This window comes from Cebus imitator, unplaced genomic scaffold (assembly GCF_001604975.1).
Source record: "Cebus imitator isolate Cc_AM_T3 unplaced genomic scaffold, Cebus_imitator-1.0 Scaffold149, whole genome shotgun sequence".
Lineage (NCBI taxonomy): Eukaryota > Metazoa > Chordata > Mammalia > Primates > Cebidae > Cebus > Cebus imitator.
In genome coordinates this window covers 4138014-4154688 of record NW_016107464.1, presented here as the reverse complement: position 1 = coordinate 4154688, position 16675 = coordinate 4138014, and the positions used below count along the sequence as shown (strand labels likewise).

At 37.6% G+C, this 16675-nt stretch overlaps 1 protein-coding gene across 2 annotated transcripts in view; it reads right to left on the bottom strand.

The window, feature by feature from the left end:
* The window catches only part of DCAF10 (DDB1 and CUL4 associated factor 10), a 56251-nt gene that overhangs the window by 26419 nt on the left and 13157 nt on the right, over positions 1 to 16675 (bottom strand). For both annotated transcript variants that reach the window (XM_017543211.2, XM_017543210.2), the window contains exon 2: positions 9893 to 10006. In XM_017543211.2, coding sequence (XP_017398700.1) covers positions 9893 to 10006 — 114 coding nt within the window. The remainder of the gene's footprint in view (positions 1 to 9892; positions 10007 to 16675) is intronic.

The following is a 16675-nucleotide window of genomic DNA, read 5'->3' as shown; positions in this document are numbered from 1 at the left end:
CTTTTCTCTGAGAGGTGGGTCTTGCTCTTTTGCTCAGGCTGGCCATGAACTCCTGGGCTCAGCCTCGGCCTCCCACGAAGCTAGGACTACAGGTGTGTGCCACTGTGCTTGCCAGACTTGCATTTGTTTTTACAGGTACATGACAGTGCTTCCAACCTGGATCCAAATGAAAATTGTTGGCTGGAGATTTTGAACCATATGGTAATGTGAATTTAGGTCCCATACATGCATGAGTGCTGGACTGTGGTTAGATATTCACAGAAGAGGGCCAGGCACAGTGGCTCATGCCTGTAATTCCAGCACTTAGGAAGGCCAAGGTGGGAGGATTGTTTGAGGTCAGCAGTGTGAGAGAAGCCTGGACAACATAGCAAGACCCTGTTTGTAAAAAAAAGTTTTTTTAAATAGCTAAGGTAGTGGCACACACCTATAGCCAGTTACTCGGGAGGTTGAAATGGGAAGATCCCTTGAGCTATGCAGTGAGCTACGATCATGCCACTGAACTCCAGCTTGGGCAACAGAGTGGGACTCTACCTCTAAAATAAAATTTTATTTCATTTTTATTTAAAATATTTTAGAGAGAGAGTCTCTCTCTCTAAAAGGATTAGTATATAGGTTATATAACGCTTTAGCAAAATAGGCAGAGAGAGGGAGTCTCTCTCTAAAATAAAAATAAATTAAGATATTCAGCCACTCCTCTCCCCAATGCCACAGCCTAGATGAACAAGATGGTGATCTCTAGATCACCTTTTTGCTGAAAGTAAGCACTTTTGGGGTCACAGCCTATGCAGAGTCACTTTCTACTAAACTCCTCACCTTAAACTGTTCTAGAATTAACTCTCCTGCTCCCTTTACTTCTCATACTTGTCAAAACAGAAGCTCAAGGTCATCAGTACTTGGCAGAAGCCTTCAGGGTAAAAGCCAACTGAACACCTGTTTACTTCTTTGCATTCGTGATTCCATTTCATTTTTGGCCCATGGATTCGTTTATTTCTTATGAGCTCAACTACACATTAGAAAAATATAGACCAGGCACGGTGGCTTATCATACCTGTAATCCCAGCACTTTGGGAGGCTGAGGCAGGCAGATCACCTGAGGTCAGGAGTTCGAGACCAGCCTGACCAACATGGAGAAACCCAATCTCTACTAAAAATACAAACTTGGCCGGGCATGGTGGTGCATGCCTGTAATCCAATCTACTAAGGAAGGCTGAGGAAGGAGAATCACTTGAACCCAGAGGTGGAGGTTGTGGTGAGCCAAGATCATGCCATTGCACTCCAGCCTGGGCAACAAGAGCTAAACTCCGTCTCAGGGAAAAGAAAAAAAGAAGAAAAGAAAAAAATATATATACATTACATTTTATCCAGCATTTGTTTTTAATTAGAAACACTGTTCAGGATATTTTTTGTTGTTAAAAACGTATTTGTTTAATGTAAATACATGAAATCTACCACCATTTTGGTAACTCTGTTTTACATCTTTTCTTTTTGTTTTTGTTTTCTACCTGCTTGTTTGCTTGCTTGTTTTTGAGACCTCAGATACAGAAGGTGGGGTTAATCATCCTTTTATCCTATTGTATCATATTTTCATCACCAATCTGTGCAAGGTTCCCAGGTCACTTTGTTGTCTAAACATTTGTTTCCATTTATCCCCACCTCCAACTTTCATTTCCTCCCCTACCCATTTATGCAACGATTTTGTTCTGATCGAAGTGTAGTGATACATTGCTTCTGTGCTTCTATGTTGCTTTTCTTACGAAATAGGTATTCTGGTCTTATTGGGGTGTATGTTTTATTTGCATAAATGATAATATATTACATATTCTGCTTTTTCTTCATTCTAAAAACCTACTAGGTTCTGAAATCTCATACATGTGGCACAGGCATATCTAATCTGGGTTCCCGTTGCCAAACATCACCCTGGAGTCACCTGCCACATTTCACCTGTGCATTCTCCCATTGATGGTGGGCACTCAGCTGGCTCCAGTGCTCTACCACACACTTAAACCACACCAAACAACCTCAGACCTGTGGTCTCTTGTGGATCCCACGGGAATGTCTCTGGACTATACTCCTGCTGGGTCATAGCATTAGCAGCCCCAGATCCTCCCAGAAAGGTTGTAGCATCCACACCCTATCAACCATTATGGCACAGAACCCATCCATGCCAACATTTGGCTTATCCAGCTTTTAAATTTTTGCCAGTCGAGTAGATGTAAAGTGGCATTTTATTCTAATCCTCATTTGTGTGATTACTAACTTTGAGCGTCTCTTTACATACATAACATCTGTGAGGGTTTCTTTTCTATCAACTGTTTGTCCATTTCTTTGCCCATTTTTCTACTGGGGTTGCCATCCTTATTTTTATTTGCAGGACTCCTTGTATATTCTGCGTATTAATCCCTTGTCAGCTTTTAACATTGTAAATACCTTTTCTCATTTGTTCAGCTATGCATTAACTCTGTTCATATTGCCTTTTTTTAAAAAGAAATATTACATTTTTTAAACTTTTTGTTTTTTTGAGACAGAGTCTCTGTTGCTCAGGCTGGAGTGCAGTGGCATAATCTCGGCTCACTGTAGCTGCCATCTCCTGGGTGGCGGCTACAGTGATTCTCCTGCCTCCCGGGTAGCTGGGATTAGAGGCACATGCCACCACGTCTGGCTAATTTTTGTTTTTTGGGTGTTTTTGGTATTTTCAGTAGAGACGGGCTTTCACCATGTTGGCCAGGCTAGTCTCCACTCTTGACTTCAGGTGATCCACCTGCCTCAGCCTCCCAAAGTGCCAGGAATCCCAAAGATTCCAGGCTTCAGCCACCCTGCCCAGCCACTTTTCTAAACGGTTTAGTTCAGAAGTACATGTGTAGGTTTGTTATATAGCTAAACTTGTGTCATAGAGGTTTGTTGTACAGATTATTTAGTCACTCAGGTATTAAGTCTAGTGCTCATTGGTTATTTTTCCTGATCCTCTCCCTCCTCTCACCCTCCACTCTCTGGAAGGCCCTAGTGTCTGCTGCACCCCTCTATGTGTCCACCATGTGTTCTCATCATATAGCTCCGACTTCTAAGTGAGAACATGCAGTATTTGGTTTTCTGTTCCTGCATTAGTTTGCTAAAGATAATGGCCCCCAGCTCTACCCATGTTCCTGCAAAGGACATGATCTCATTCTCTTTATGGCTGCATAGTATTCCATGGCTGCATAGTATTCCATTATATGTACTACATTTTCCTTAGCCAGTCTGCCATTGATAGGCATTTAGGTTGATTCCATGCCTTTGCTATTGTGAACAGTGCTGCAGTGAACATATGCATGCATGGGTCTTTATTCCTTTGGGTATGTACCCAGTAATGGGACTACTGGGTTGAATGGTAGTTGTTTTTAGGTCTTTGAGGAATCACCACACTGTTTTCCACAATGGTTGAATAATTTACACTGTCACCAACAGTGTATAAGTGCTCCTTTTCTCCATAACCTTGCCAGCATCTGTATTTTTTCGACTTTTTAATAACAGCCATTTGTTCAGGATATTTTAAAATCTTCTGCCTAATTTTTATCTGCTTGACTTACCAATTTTGGACAGAACTGTATTAAAATATCTCACTATCATTGTAGACTTCTAATTCTTTATAATTCTGTTTTTGCTTTATGTATTTTAAGGCTATATTTAAGGTGCATTCAGGATCATAATTATTATATCTCCTGCGTAGACTTTTCCTTTTATTAATGTGTACTGTTTCATTTTATATTTATTAAAGCCTTTGGTCTTTCATCTGTCTGATATTGATCATTTCTATCAGTATTCTTTTCCCATTTCTCAGTGGTTTTATTTTTGGTATTGCTAAACAGTGATAGATCAACAGATAAATAATTTGGCTTTTTATTCAAATTGTTGACTCTTAATAAAGAAGATTAGTTTATTTATATTTACTTTGAACTATTCATATATTTGGAACTCTTTCTACTTCTTGTTTTCTATATTCTATTTATGATCTCTTTTTTTGCTTAAAATTACTTTTTTAAACTCTCTTTTTACTGAAATGATTAAGTTTTCACTATTCTCTTTTGCCCTTCTGCTGCTTTGAGAGGTATAATGGTTTGTATTTCTATTATTTTAGTCATCTTTTTTCATCACATATATTTAATTATATATTTTCTAGAAGAGTTTTAAATTACTTATTTTTGTCTTCCTCTTGAACATGAAGAGGGCCTAAACATATTATATCTTCCCACTTAACAAAACTCCCCATGCATACAATTTATTTGTTGTTACAGTCTAGAACCATACTGTCCAATTTGGTAATGTAGCCATTACCTACATTTGCTTTTGAGTTCTCGATAGGCAGTCCTGAATTAAGATATGTTCTAATGGCCAGGTGCGGTGCCTGATGCCTGTAATCCCAGCACTTTGGGAGGCTGGGTCAGGCGGATCACTTGAAGTCAAGACCAGCCTGGCCAATGTGGTGAAACCCTGTCTCTACTAAATACACAAAAATTAGCTGAATGTGGTGGCATTTGCCTGTAATCCCAGCTACTTGGGAGGCTGAGGCACAAGAATGGCTTTAGTCCAGGAGACGGAGGTTGCAGTGAGCCGAGATCGTGCCACTGCACTCCAGCCTGGGTGACAGAGTGAGACTCTGTCTCAAAAAAAAAGAAAAAAGATGTGCTGTAAGTATAAAATACAAACTGGATTTTGAAGACTTAGCATGAAAAAAATGAAAGTAAAATATCTCAATAATTTTTATATTGATTACATGTTGAAATGATAATATTTTGGACATACTAGGTTAAATGAGTTATTAAAAATTAATTTTATCTCTTTTCTTTTTTAATGTGACTACTATAAAATTAAAAATTACATATGTGGCTAGCATTACATTTTTATTGGATAGTGCTAATCTAGAATTTTAATTTAAATTTTGTTTTACATGTACCCCCCAAAGCTCCTAAATTCTTTTCTTCCTCCTATTAATAACAGTTAACATTTTACCTAATTAAAATTCTCCAGTCTGGATTAACAGTTTACCTGCATATAACATGGTATTGAACATTATTTTGCCTTCATACTGAAGATATTAATATTACTCCATTTTCTCCTGATATCAACCATTGCTAATGAGAAACCTGTTTGTGTAATTATCATACTTCTGTAGGTAATCTGGCTTCTAACTTTGGTGGCTTCTAAGATTTTCTCTTGATTTTTGGTATTCTAGAGTTTCACCGCAACCTGTCTAGATGTGAATTTATCTTTATTTAAACTGCTTGATGCTGGGAACAGGCCCTAAGCCTGTCATAAACAGGCCTTAAAGAAACTGGCCATAAACAAGATATCTATAGCACTATGACATACTCATGATGGTAGTGACGCACATTGCTGGAGGCTGTTGGTTTACTGGAGTAAGGGAAATAAATGCCTGACCCATCCAGGACAGAAGACTGCTTAAGGCGTTCCGGAACCACAAACAATAGCATGAGGGACCCGCACCCTGATGTGTTCCAGTTGCAGTAGATAAACGCGTCAGAGCCTGTTTCTTCCCAGTAGTAAAAAATGCTTTGTTCCCTGTGAAGAATGCTTTTCGTTAATCTATAAACTGCAGTAATGATGATTATCGCTTGCTGTCAATAAATATGTGGGTCAAACTCTTTTCAAGGCTCTCAGCCAGGAATGCTGTAACCCCTGATGTTCCACCTTTTGCACTCTATATCTGTTTCTGTTTCTTAATTCCTTCAGCGCCATCTGGGTTGGGGTCTCCATGACCGAGATGGTCTCAGCAGCTTGACACTATAAAGTTCACTTTTGATTTGATGTCTCAGGCCCTTCAGTACTAAAAATTCTCAGCCATTGTTATCTTCAAAAATTAGTTTTCTACCAATATTTTTCTATAACTCTTTATACACACTGTAATCTCTCAATCCTGTCTTTCAACTACTTTTTCATATTTTGACCTTTTTTTCTGTGTTCTGTGTGAATTTTTAGTGCTATATTCTAACTCATTAATTCATTTATCAGTGGTATAAAAGATAAAGTTTATCCCATCTATTGAGTTTTTTATATACCAACGACATAATTTCTTTTTCTTTCTTTTTATAAAGATAGAGTCTTGCTCTGTCATCTTGCCTGAGAGCCGTGATGCAGTCATAGATCACTGCAGCCTTTAACTCCTGGGCTCAAGTAATCCTCCTGCCTCAGCCTCTCCAGCTACTGGGATTGCAGGTGTTAGCCACCAAACCAGGTTTGACTTTTTTTTTTTTTTTAATTTTATTTTTCCATAAATTATTGGGGTATGAGGTGGTATTTGGTTATGAGTTATTTAGTGGGGATTTGTGAGATTCTGGTGCACCCATCACCCGAGCAGTATACACTGCACCATATTTGTTGTCTTTTATTCCTTGTCCAACCCCCACTCTTCCCCCCAAGTCCCCAAAACCTAATTGTATCATTCTTATGCCTTTATGTCCTCATAGCCTAGGTCCCACATATCAGTGAGAACATATGATGTTTGGCTTTCCATTCCTGAATTACCTCACTTAAAATAACCGTGTTTAATCTCATCCAGGTCATTGCAAATGTTGTTTATCCATTACTTTTTATGGCTGAGTAGTATTCCGTTGTGTATAAATATACCACAGTTTCTTTATCCACTGGTTGATTGATGGGCATTTGGGTTGGTTCCATGATATTGCTATTGTGAATTGTGCTGCTATAAATATGTGTGTGCACGTATCTTTTTCGAATAATGACTTCTTTTCCTCTGGGTAGATACCCAGTAGTGGGATTGCTGGATCAAATGGTAGTTCTACTTTTAGTTCTTTAAGGAATCTCCACACTGTTTTCCATAGTGGCTGTACTAGTTTACATTCCCACCAGCAGTACAGAAGTGTTCCCTGATCACTGCATCCCCACCAACATCTACTGTTTTTTGATTCTTTGATTATGGCCATTCTTACAGGAGTAAGGTAGTATTGCATTGTGGTTTTGATTTGCATTTACCTGATCATTAGTGATGAGCATTTTTTCATATGTTTGTTGGCCATTATAAAGTATTCTTTTTCTGAGAATTGTCTGTTCATTTCCCTGGCCCACTTTTTGATGGCATTGATTGCCTTTTTCTTACTGATTTGAGTTTGTTGTAGATTCTGGATATTATAGATTATGAAGATTTTCTCCCACTCTGTGAGTTGCCTCTTTTCTGCTGACTGTTCCTTTGCCATGCCAAAGCTCTTTAGTTTAATTAGGTCCCAGCTATTTATATTTGTTTTTATTGCAATTGCTTTTGGGTTTTGGTCATGAAATCCTTGCCTAAGCCAGTGTCTAGAAGGGTTTTTTCAATGTTATCTTCTAGAATTTTTATAGTTTCAAGACTTAGGTTTAAGTCCTTAATCCATCTTGAGTTGATTTTTGGATAAAGTGAGAGATGAGGATCCAGTTTCATTCTCCTACATGTGGCTAGCCAATTATCCCAGCACCATTTGTTGAAAAGGGTATCCTTTCCCCACTTTATGTTTTTGTTTTTTTGTTTGTTTTGTTTTGTTTTGCTTTACTTTGTCAAAGATAAGTTGGCTGTAAGTATTTGGGTTTACTTCTGGGCAGATTGACATTTTTAATTTCTAAGAGTTCTAGCTAGTTCTTTATTACATTGACTTTTTCTTTTACAATCTCTTTTGTTTCAGTTTTTAAGCTCTCTTTAATTGGAAAGTATCCCTTTATTTATTTCTCTGAGCATCCTAAAAAGGCTTAAAAATTTCTCTCAATCATTGGAATACCATGCAGCAGTTAAAAAGAATAACATAATCCCATGAGTATTAATATCAAATGATCTCTAAACATGTTATTAGTTGAAAGAGGCTAGGTAAGTAATAGTATGTATAGAATACTACCATTTATATATATATGTGTGTGTGTGTGTGTGTGTGTGTGTGTGCGCATATATATTTATGTTTGTATATGCAAAAACTATCTCAGAAAGGATAGCAAGAAATGGGTAACAGTGATTGCCTGTGGGGAGGTAAACTGGGTGGCTAGGTGACAGAGGTGGAGATAGACTTACTTTTCACTGTTTACCTTTTTGTACCTTTGAATTTTGTACTATGTGCATCTATTACCTAGTCAAAAATAAATAATTTATTTTTTAAAATAAAGTCTTTGTTGAAATGCTCCATAAAACTAAATTCATCCAGAGAAATGCATGTTCTGGTGGCTGATTGTATATCTTTATAAATTTAGAATTTGGATTATAGATTTCTTTTGAGTAGAAAAAGTTTTTAATTTTTTTCTCTCTTCTCCTATTTAATGGTTTCAGAGTTGCTCCCACTTGGCCTTCTGTGCTCCCAGTCCACAACTAGGCCTTAAAATGACATTTCGGGGCTACAGTTTAATAATGACATTGGAAATGTCATAGATACACATTAAGTCACTGACTCAGCAAGTGGCTTCATTCAGTAGCTACTGATGAGGCTGTGTCTTTATCAGCTAAAATCTATAGCTTCGGGTAGTGATTAGCTTTTTTCTCTTTTCACCCTTTCATAAATAAGACAGGTATTTTAATCAAACCCCTGGCTTCATGTAGTGATTCTGGCTTTGGTTCCTGCCTTGCATGAAACACTTAAGCACTTTTTAATCCTTTTACCTGACAGGAGCAAAACTACTAGATGTAGTGCTAGACTGAAAGCCAGCTGGTCTGTTGTTTCAGCCCTGTTTAAAACGTTGTGTCCATGTTTCATTTCTGGCCCACAAAGATGTTGTTTCAGAACCTGCTATATTTTTTGTGCTATTTAATTTATTTTGTTCTATGTGTTTGGAGAATAGGAATTACATCAAAATACAGTATTTACTTTGACTTGTAATTTCCATATTTCCTTTTATAGAAAATTAAAAGTAATAATTATAAAAGTAATATAATCTCATTACATAGAAAAAATATAAAATTACTTATAATCCACCCATTCTAATTACTGTTAGCATTTTAAAATATTTCCTTTTAATCTTTTTCTTCTGTATCATCTCCCATTTGTATAATTCTTAACACAATTTTAACCTATATTATGCCAAGCATTTACCTACATTGCTATGTAGTCTCTATGACCATCATTTTAATGACTGAATATTAATCACCAAACTGCTCAATTATAATTCACTTCCCACATTATTGATAATTAAGGAACTTCCAATGATGCTGCAAAGAAATTGTCTGTGCACGTACTTTTTTCTCTTAACAGTTTGTATTCGTGGGGTTGTGGGGTAGGAGTGAGAGGTGATAAGCAGTGGGACTGCCATCATTCTACACAGATCATTAGCACGAAGGCATTATAGGACTAGCATAATACATGGCTGAGGTTCATAATGAAGACACTAATATATGAAAAGGTAAAATTATATAGAAGTTAAAAATGTATTTCAGGCCGGGCGCGGTGGCTCAAGCCTGTAATCCCAGCACTTTGGGAGGCCGAGGCGGGTGGATCACGAGGTCAAGAGATTGAGACCATCCTGGTCAACATGGTGAAACCCCGTCTCTACTAAAAATACAAAAAATTAGCTGGGCATGGTGGCGCATGCCTGTAATCCCAGCTACTCAGGAGGCTGAGGCAGGAGAATTGCCTGAACCCAGGAGGCGGAGGTTGCGGTGAGCCGAGATCGCGCCATTGCACTCCAGCCTGGGTAACATGAGTGAAACTCCGTCTCAAAAAAAAAAAAAAAAAAAAATGTATTTCAGAAAGATTCCAATCCAAAGTAGCTAACAGTTTTGTAATTAAAGGATTAGTTTTATAAGGGATTAGATTCACAATTCACAATGTGGATCATCTAGCACTGCTGGATAAGGCATTACACATTTTCACTAACTTCTAAAACAGAACATTTGGGGCCACACTGATAAAGTTCACTTTTTCACTATAATACTAACCTGATATTATTTACACAGTCTTCATGAGCTTCAGAAAGTGTTTTTATGTGCTTTGAAGATATAGGGTCAAAAAGCAGAACTTCAGTTTGTTCACAAGCAACTGTCAGCACTGACCTGAAAGTAAATGACACATTTATCTTGTTTAGTTTTCTAGCTAGTTATTGATGTTCACTTATTTATAATCACACAAGCTATAGGTAAATAACTTTTTTTGCCCATGTTAGTTGCAAATATTTAAAAGATTGACACTAACCACAGTTGGCAAGAGAAGTAGGAGATGGTACTCTCATACATTATAGTGGAGTATAATCTGGTATAGCTTATGTTTGGACAGCGCCTCTAAAGTATCAAAATTTAAAATGGGCATATGTGTTTTGACTCAGCAATTTTTTCTGGGAATTTAATTTAGAGAATTAATCACAAATACAAATAAACATATAAAGATATGCTTCATTGTAAAATGCAGAAATTCAAAGTATCTTAAATGTACATGACAGAGTGATTGATTATATAAACTATGGTACATAATACTTTGAAATACTGTATAGAATTTAAAAAGAAAGGATTAGCTTTATATGAATATGTAAGAACTCCAAAACATATTTTCAAATAAAAAAGTTGGTTGCCAAAAAGTGTACATTGATGAGACACCTTAGGGGTAAAATCACATACAAACAAATTACGTATTTCTTCATCACTTTCTATAAAATATACTGTAAAATAACTGGCATATAACCTATTAGAAGAGTTAAACATAGTCACACTTATCAGTCTTTTCCTTTACGGTTTTTTAGGTTTGTCTCTTGTTTTAGGCCTTCCCTACTGCAAAGTTGTATTTTCATAAAGCCTTTTACAAACCTCGTTTTGATTTGTGGAAATCTATTGAATTTTATTTATTTTGACTAATTATTAGTTTTTTGTAAGCCCTGCTCTTTCAGATTCATTTCATTTCTAGCAAATGAAATCCTGACTATTTTATACAACTAAGATGAATGTAAATAAGATAGAAAATTTTTTTTTTTTTTTGAGACACAGTCTCACTCTGTCGCCAGGCGCCAGGCTGGAGTGCAGTGGCGCGACCTCGGCTCACTGCAACCTCCGCCTCCTGGGTTCAAGCAGTTCTCCTGCCTCAGCCTCCCGAGTAGCTGGGACCACAGGCGCGAGCCACCATGCCCAGCTAATTTTTTTGTATTTTTAGTAGAGACGGTGTTTCACCATGTTGGCCAGGATGGTCTTGATCTCTTGACCTCGTGATCCACCCGCCTCGGCCTCCCAAAGTGCTGGGATTACAGGCGTGAGCCACTGCGCCTGGCCATAAGATAGAATTTTAATAGCCAGCGTCTCTGTCAGCAGTGGTGCAATCTCAGTTCATTGCAACTTCCACCTCCTGGGTTCAAGAGATTCTCCTGACTCAGCCTCCTGAGTAACTGGGATTACAGGCACCCATCACCACACCCGACTAATTTTTGTATGTTTAATGGAGACAGGGTTTCACTACGTTGCTCAGGCTAGTCTCAAACCTCAAGTGATCTGCCTGCCGCCTCCCAAAGTGCTGGGATTACAGGTGTGAGGCACCACACAAAGCCAACCTCTGGGATATTTTTAATCTTAAATGAACATTCCATAAAAAGGATCTATAAAACTGATAGTTACTGTTTTGTTTGACTCAAATTACAGTATATTTTTGTATATGGTATCATATGTATCTTTTAAAAATTTGTTTAAAAGATACACATTGCTTTGTTTATTGCTGGTATACAATTTGTTCCAGTATCAAGGCTGATCTTATTTATATTGGTTTGTAATGCCATCTTTACTACATGTAAGTTTTGTTCTTGGACTGTATACTGGTATTCTATGCAACACCACATTATCTTAATTTCTAGAAGGCTTATAGTATATTTGCTATGTGGCAAAGCAAGACCCCTTCATTTGCTTTACAAACACTTTTTCTTGGCTAATATTATGCTTTATCTTCAAGTAAATTTTATATATACCATGTCAAGTTCTGCTAAAACAAAACTTTGTAGAAATTTTATTGGAATGCACTGACTGTACAGATTACTTGGGTAGAATTTACATGATACAATATTGATTTACCTCATACAGTAATATGCACATTTTTCCACATAGTATCTGAGTAAATCTTGGACCTTTGACCATCCTTATACACTCAGAATCAACGTATCAATTTATGTACACATACACACACACAAAATCCAGGTGCAGATGTTAATTGATATTATATTAAATCTATTAATACCAAAAAGTTTTGTTTTGTTTTGTTTTTTGAGATAGAGTTTTGCTCTTGTTGCCCAAGCTGGAGTGCAGTGGCACAATCTCAGCTCACTGCAACCTCTGCTTCCCGGGTTCAAGCAATTCTCCTGCCTCAGCCTCCCGAATAGCTGGGATTACAGGCAATTGCCACTGCACCCGACCAATTTTTCATAATTTTAGCAGAAACGGGGTTTCACCATGTTAGCCAGGCTGGTCTCGAACTCTTGACCTCAGGTGATCTGCCCACCTCGGCCTCCTAAAGTGCTGGGCTACAGGTGTGAGCCACCATGCCCAGCCCAAAACGTTTTAATGGAACTGATAACTTTACAATATGGAGTCTTCCAATCCATGGACTTAATATATCTCCATTTATTTAAATTTTCTGTAATTCTCTCAATAAAATTGTATAGTTTCCTCCATATGGCCCATGTCTACCTTCTGTTGCACTTATCCCTGGGCACTTGATTTTTTTTTTATGTTTTTATAAATGTTCTTTTAAAATTTTTGCTTATGCTGGACACAGTGGCTTATTCTTATAATCCCAGGATTTTGGGAGACCAAGGAGGAAAGATTACTTGAGCTCAGGAGTCTGAGACCAGCCTGTGCAACACTATTCTAATTTTTAAATTTTTTGTCTCTACAAAAAATTTAAAAATTAGCTAAGTATAGGCATAGTGGTGCACACCTGTAGTCCCAGCTATTTGGGTGGCTGAGGCAGGAGGATCAACTGAGTCAGGGAAGTTGAGGCTGCAGTGAGCTATGATCATGCCATTACACTCCAGCCTGGCTGACAGAGACCCTGTCTCAAAAAAAATTTTTTTTGACTGTGTTTATTGCTGATATATAGAAATGTAAATGATTTTTAAAATACTGATTATCAATCTTACTATTCTATTATTTGGGGTTTCCTTTGTTGATAATAGTACCATCTACAAACAATTGCTTTGTTCTTCTCTTTTTTTTTTTTTGAGACAGAATTTTGCTCGTTACCCAGGTTGGAGTGCAATGGCACGATCTCAGCTCACTGCAACCTCCACCTCCTGGGTTCAAGTGATTCTCCTGCCTCAGCTTCCTGGATAGCTGGAACTACAGGCGTGTGCCACAACGCCTGGCTAATTTTTGTATTATTAGTAGAGACAGGGTTTCACCATATTGGCCAGGCTGTTTCTGAACTCCTGACCTTAGTTGATCCACCCACCTCAGCCTCCTAAAGAGCTGGGATTACAAGCGTGAGCCACCACACCCAGCCTGTTCTTTTTAAAAACCTTTTTCCTCCTCTTTGTCCTTGTTGTTATACTGACTAGGACCTTCAGAACAGTGTTAAATAGAAATGTTAATAACAGGTACTCATCTTGTTCCTGATATTCAAGAATATATTCAACATTCCATCATTAAGTACAATGTTTGCTATAGGTTTTTTGGGCAGATTCCTACTATTAGATTAAGGAAAGTTCTGTTTCAATTTTGCTAAGCTTTGTTTTCATGAATATATGTCAAACTATATAAGATATTTTTCAGCATTTATTGAGATATTCCTATATTTTTCCTTTAATATATTAATGTAGTTATTTACATTAATTTATTTTCTAATATCAAACCAGTCTTTCATTTTTACCTCATTGCTAGATTCAGTTGGCTAATATTTGGTTTATGATTTTTCCATCTTTATTCTTCAGTGAAACTGCATGGTAATTTTTCTTTCTTGTGCTATTCATGTCAGATTTTGGTATAAACAGTATGCTAACATCACAGAATGAGTTAAGACTGGCCCTTGTTATTTTATATATTGGAATAGTTTCTGTGAATTGGGATTATTTATTTCTTGTAAATTTTGTAGTATTAGCCTATAAAACCTAACTACTGCAGTATTATTGGTTATGGTACTACTTGGGCTCTCTAATCTTTTACTAATGTCAGTTTTGGTAATTTCTACTTTCTAGGAATTAGCCTATTCTTTTGAACTTTAAAACTGTATTGGCATGAAGTTGTTCACAGTATCTTCTGTTTCTATTTTTAAACTTTTAAGGCCGAACGCAGTGGCTCACATAATGATCTTCCTGCCTCAGCCACTGAAAGTGCTATAATTCCAGCATTTTCAGTGGCTGAGGCAGGAAGATCTCTTGAGCCCAGGAGTTCAAGACCAGCCTGGCAGCATAGCAAGAGGCAGGAGAATTGCTTGAACCCAGGAGGCAGAGGTTGCATTGCGCCAAGATCATGCCATTACACTCCAGCCTGGGCAGCAGAGTGAGACTCTGTCTCAAAAACAAAACAAAACAAAACCAAAAAACTACACAAACCATGTGAATGCATCACAATGAATTAAGCCATTCTCCCAAAGGGTGCACACTCATGTAACTATCACAGAGGTCAAGAAACATAATGTTACCAATATAGCCCACTGTCTGTCTCTTCTTAATTGCTAATCCCTCCTTACTCCTAATACCACCATCCCAACTTCTAATACTGCCTTAAACATTTTTTAAATGATAGAGTATGTATTCTTTCATAGCTGGTTTATTTTACACAATGTTATGTTTTGTGAGATTCACCCATGTGGCTGCTAGAGCTCTTGCATTCTCAAGTGTTATTTCACTGTATAAATACACTATAATTTATATATTCTACTTTTGGCAGACAGTTGTGTTCCTTCTACTTATGAATAAGTCTGCTTTAAATTCTGGTACATGTCTTGTGATACAATTATGTATACATTCCTGTTAGCCAGATACTAGGAATAAAATAGAATTATAGGGTACAGTAGTTTGATCATTTATAAGATAGTGACAGGCTGGGCGCAGTGGCTCACGCCTGTAATCCCAGCACTTTGGGAGGCTGAGGTGGGTGGATCACGAGGTCAGGAGATTGAGACCATCCTGGTGAACATGGTGAAACCCCATCTCTACTCAAATACAAAAAAGTTAGCCAGGCATGATGGCACGTACCTGTAGTTCCAGGTACTTGGGAGGCTGAGGCATGGGAATCGCTTGAAGCCAGGAGGCAGAGGTTGCAGTGAGCCATGACCGCACCACTGCACTCCAGCCTGGTGACAGAGCAGGACTTTGTCTCAAAAAAAAAAAAAAAAAAAAAAAAAAAAAAAAGATAGTGACAAATAGTTTTAAAGTGGTTCAGTTGCACTCTGATCTTTTTATTATTCTTTATTATCCTTCTTTTTATCTTCTTTGGTATAATTTGTTGTTCTGTTTCAAAGTTCTTTTTTTTTTTTTTTTTTGGGACAGAGTTTCGCTCTTGTTACCCAGGCTGGAGTGCAATGGCGCGATCTCGGCTCACCGTAACCTCCGCCTCCTGCATTCAGGCAATTCTCCTGCCTCAGCCTCCTGAGTAGCTGGGATTACAGGCATGCGCCACCATGCCCAGCTAATTTTTTGTATTTTTAGTAGAGACGGGGTTTCACCATGTTGACGAGGATGGTCTTGATCTCTTGACCTCGTGATCCACCTGCCTCGGCCTCCCAAAGTGCTGGGATTACAGGCGTGAGCCACCGCGCCTGGCCCCTGTTTCAAAGTTCTTGAGATGCTTACTTAGCTTATTGACTTCAGCCTTCCTTTTCTAATATCTGCATTTAGGGATCTATAGATTTTCCTCTATACATGGCTTTAGCTGCAATTGCACAAATTTTGATAGTGTTTTCATCATTCAGTTTTAAATATTTTATAATTTATACTGTGATTTATTCTTTGACTCACAAGTTATTTAAAAGAGCATTTCCAAAAATAAGGATATAATAAAGATATTTTCTAGTTATTTATTTCCTGAACTTTCATTGAAGAACAAACCCTGCTCAATCTCAATGCTTGGAATTGTATGAATTTGCTTTTTGTGTTGTCTGATGTTAACATAGTACACCAACTTTCACTTAGCTAATGTTAGTAATGGTATGCCCTGACATCCTTTTACTTTAAAACTCTGTGTATCCTTACATTTCAGGTATGTCTTCTGTAAGCAGTTTAAAAAAATCTGATCTGACAATCATTGTCTCAGTCAAATTACATTTAATGTAATTACTCGCAATCTTTGAGTTGAAATCTGTCCCCTTAGAATTTCCTTTCCATTTGTCCTGTCTGTTCTATGTCCCTTTTCAGTTGCTTTAAAAAATTTGTTGGCCAGGCACATTAGCTCATGCCTGTAATCCTAGCGCTTAAGGAGGCCAAGGAGGAAGGATAAGTTGTGGTCAGAAGTTGGAGGTGAGCCTGGACAACATATGGAGACCCTATCTCTATAAAGAAATAAAATAGCCAGGCATAGTGGCTTGTGCCTACAGTCCTTGCTGCTCAGGAGACAGACAGGAGGATTGCTTGAGCCTAGGAGTTGGAGGTTACAGTGATCTCCAGCCTGGGCAACAGTGTAAGACCCCATCTTTAAAAAGTTATGTATATATTTACTATTGATATCTCCCCATACATTATTTAGTATGTTAAATATATTATTTTACTATTCTTTTTTTTTTTTTTTTTTTTTGAGATTTATACTTAACTCTTTAAACAGACT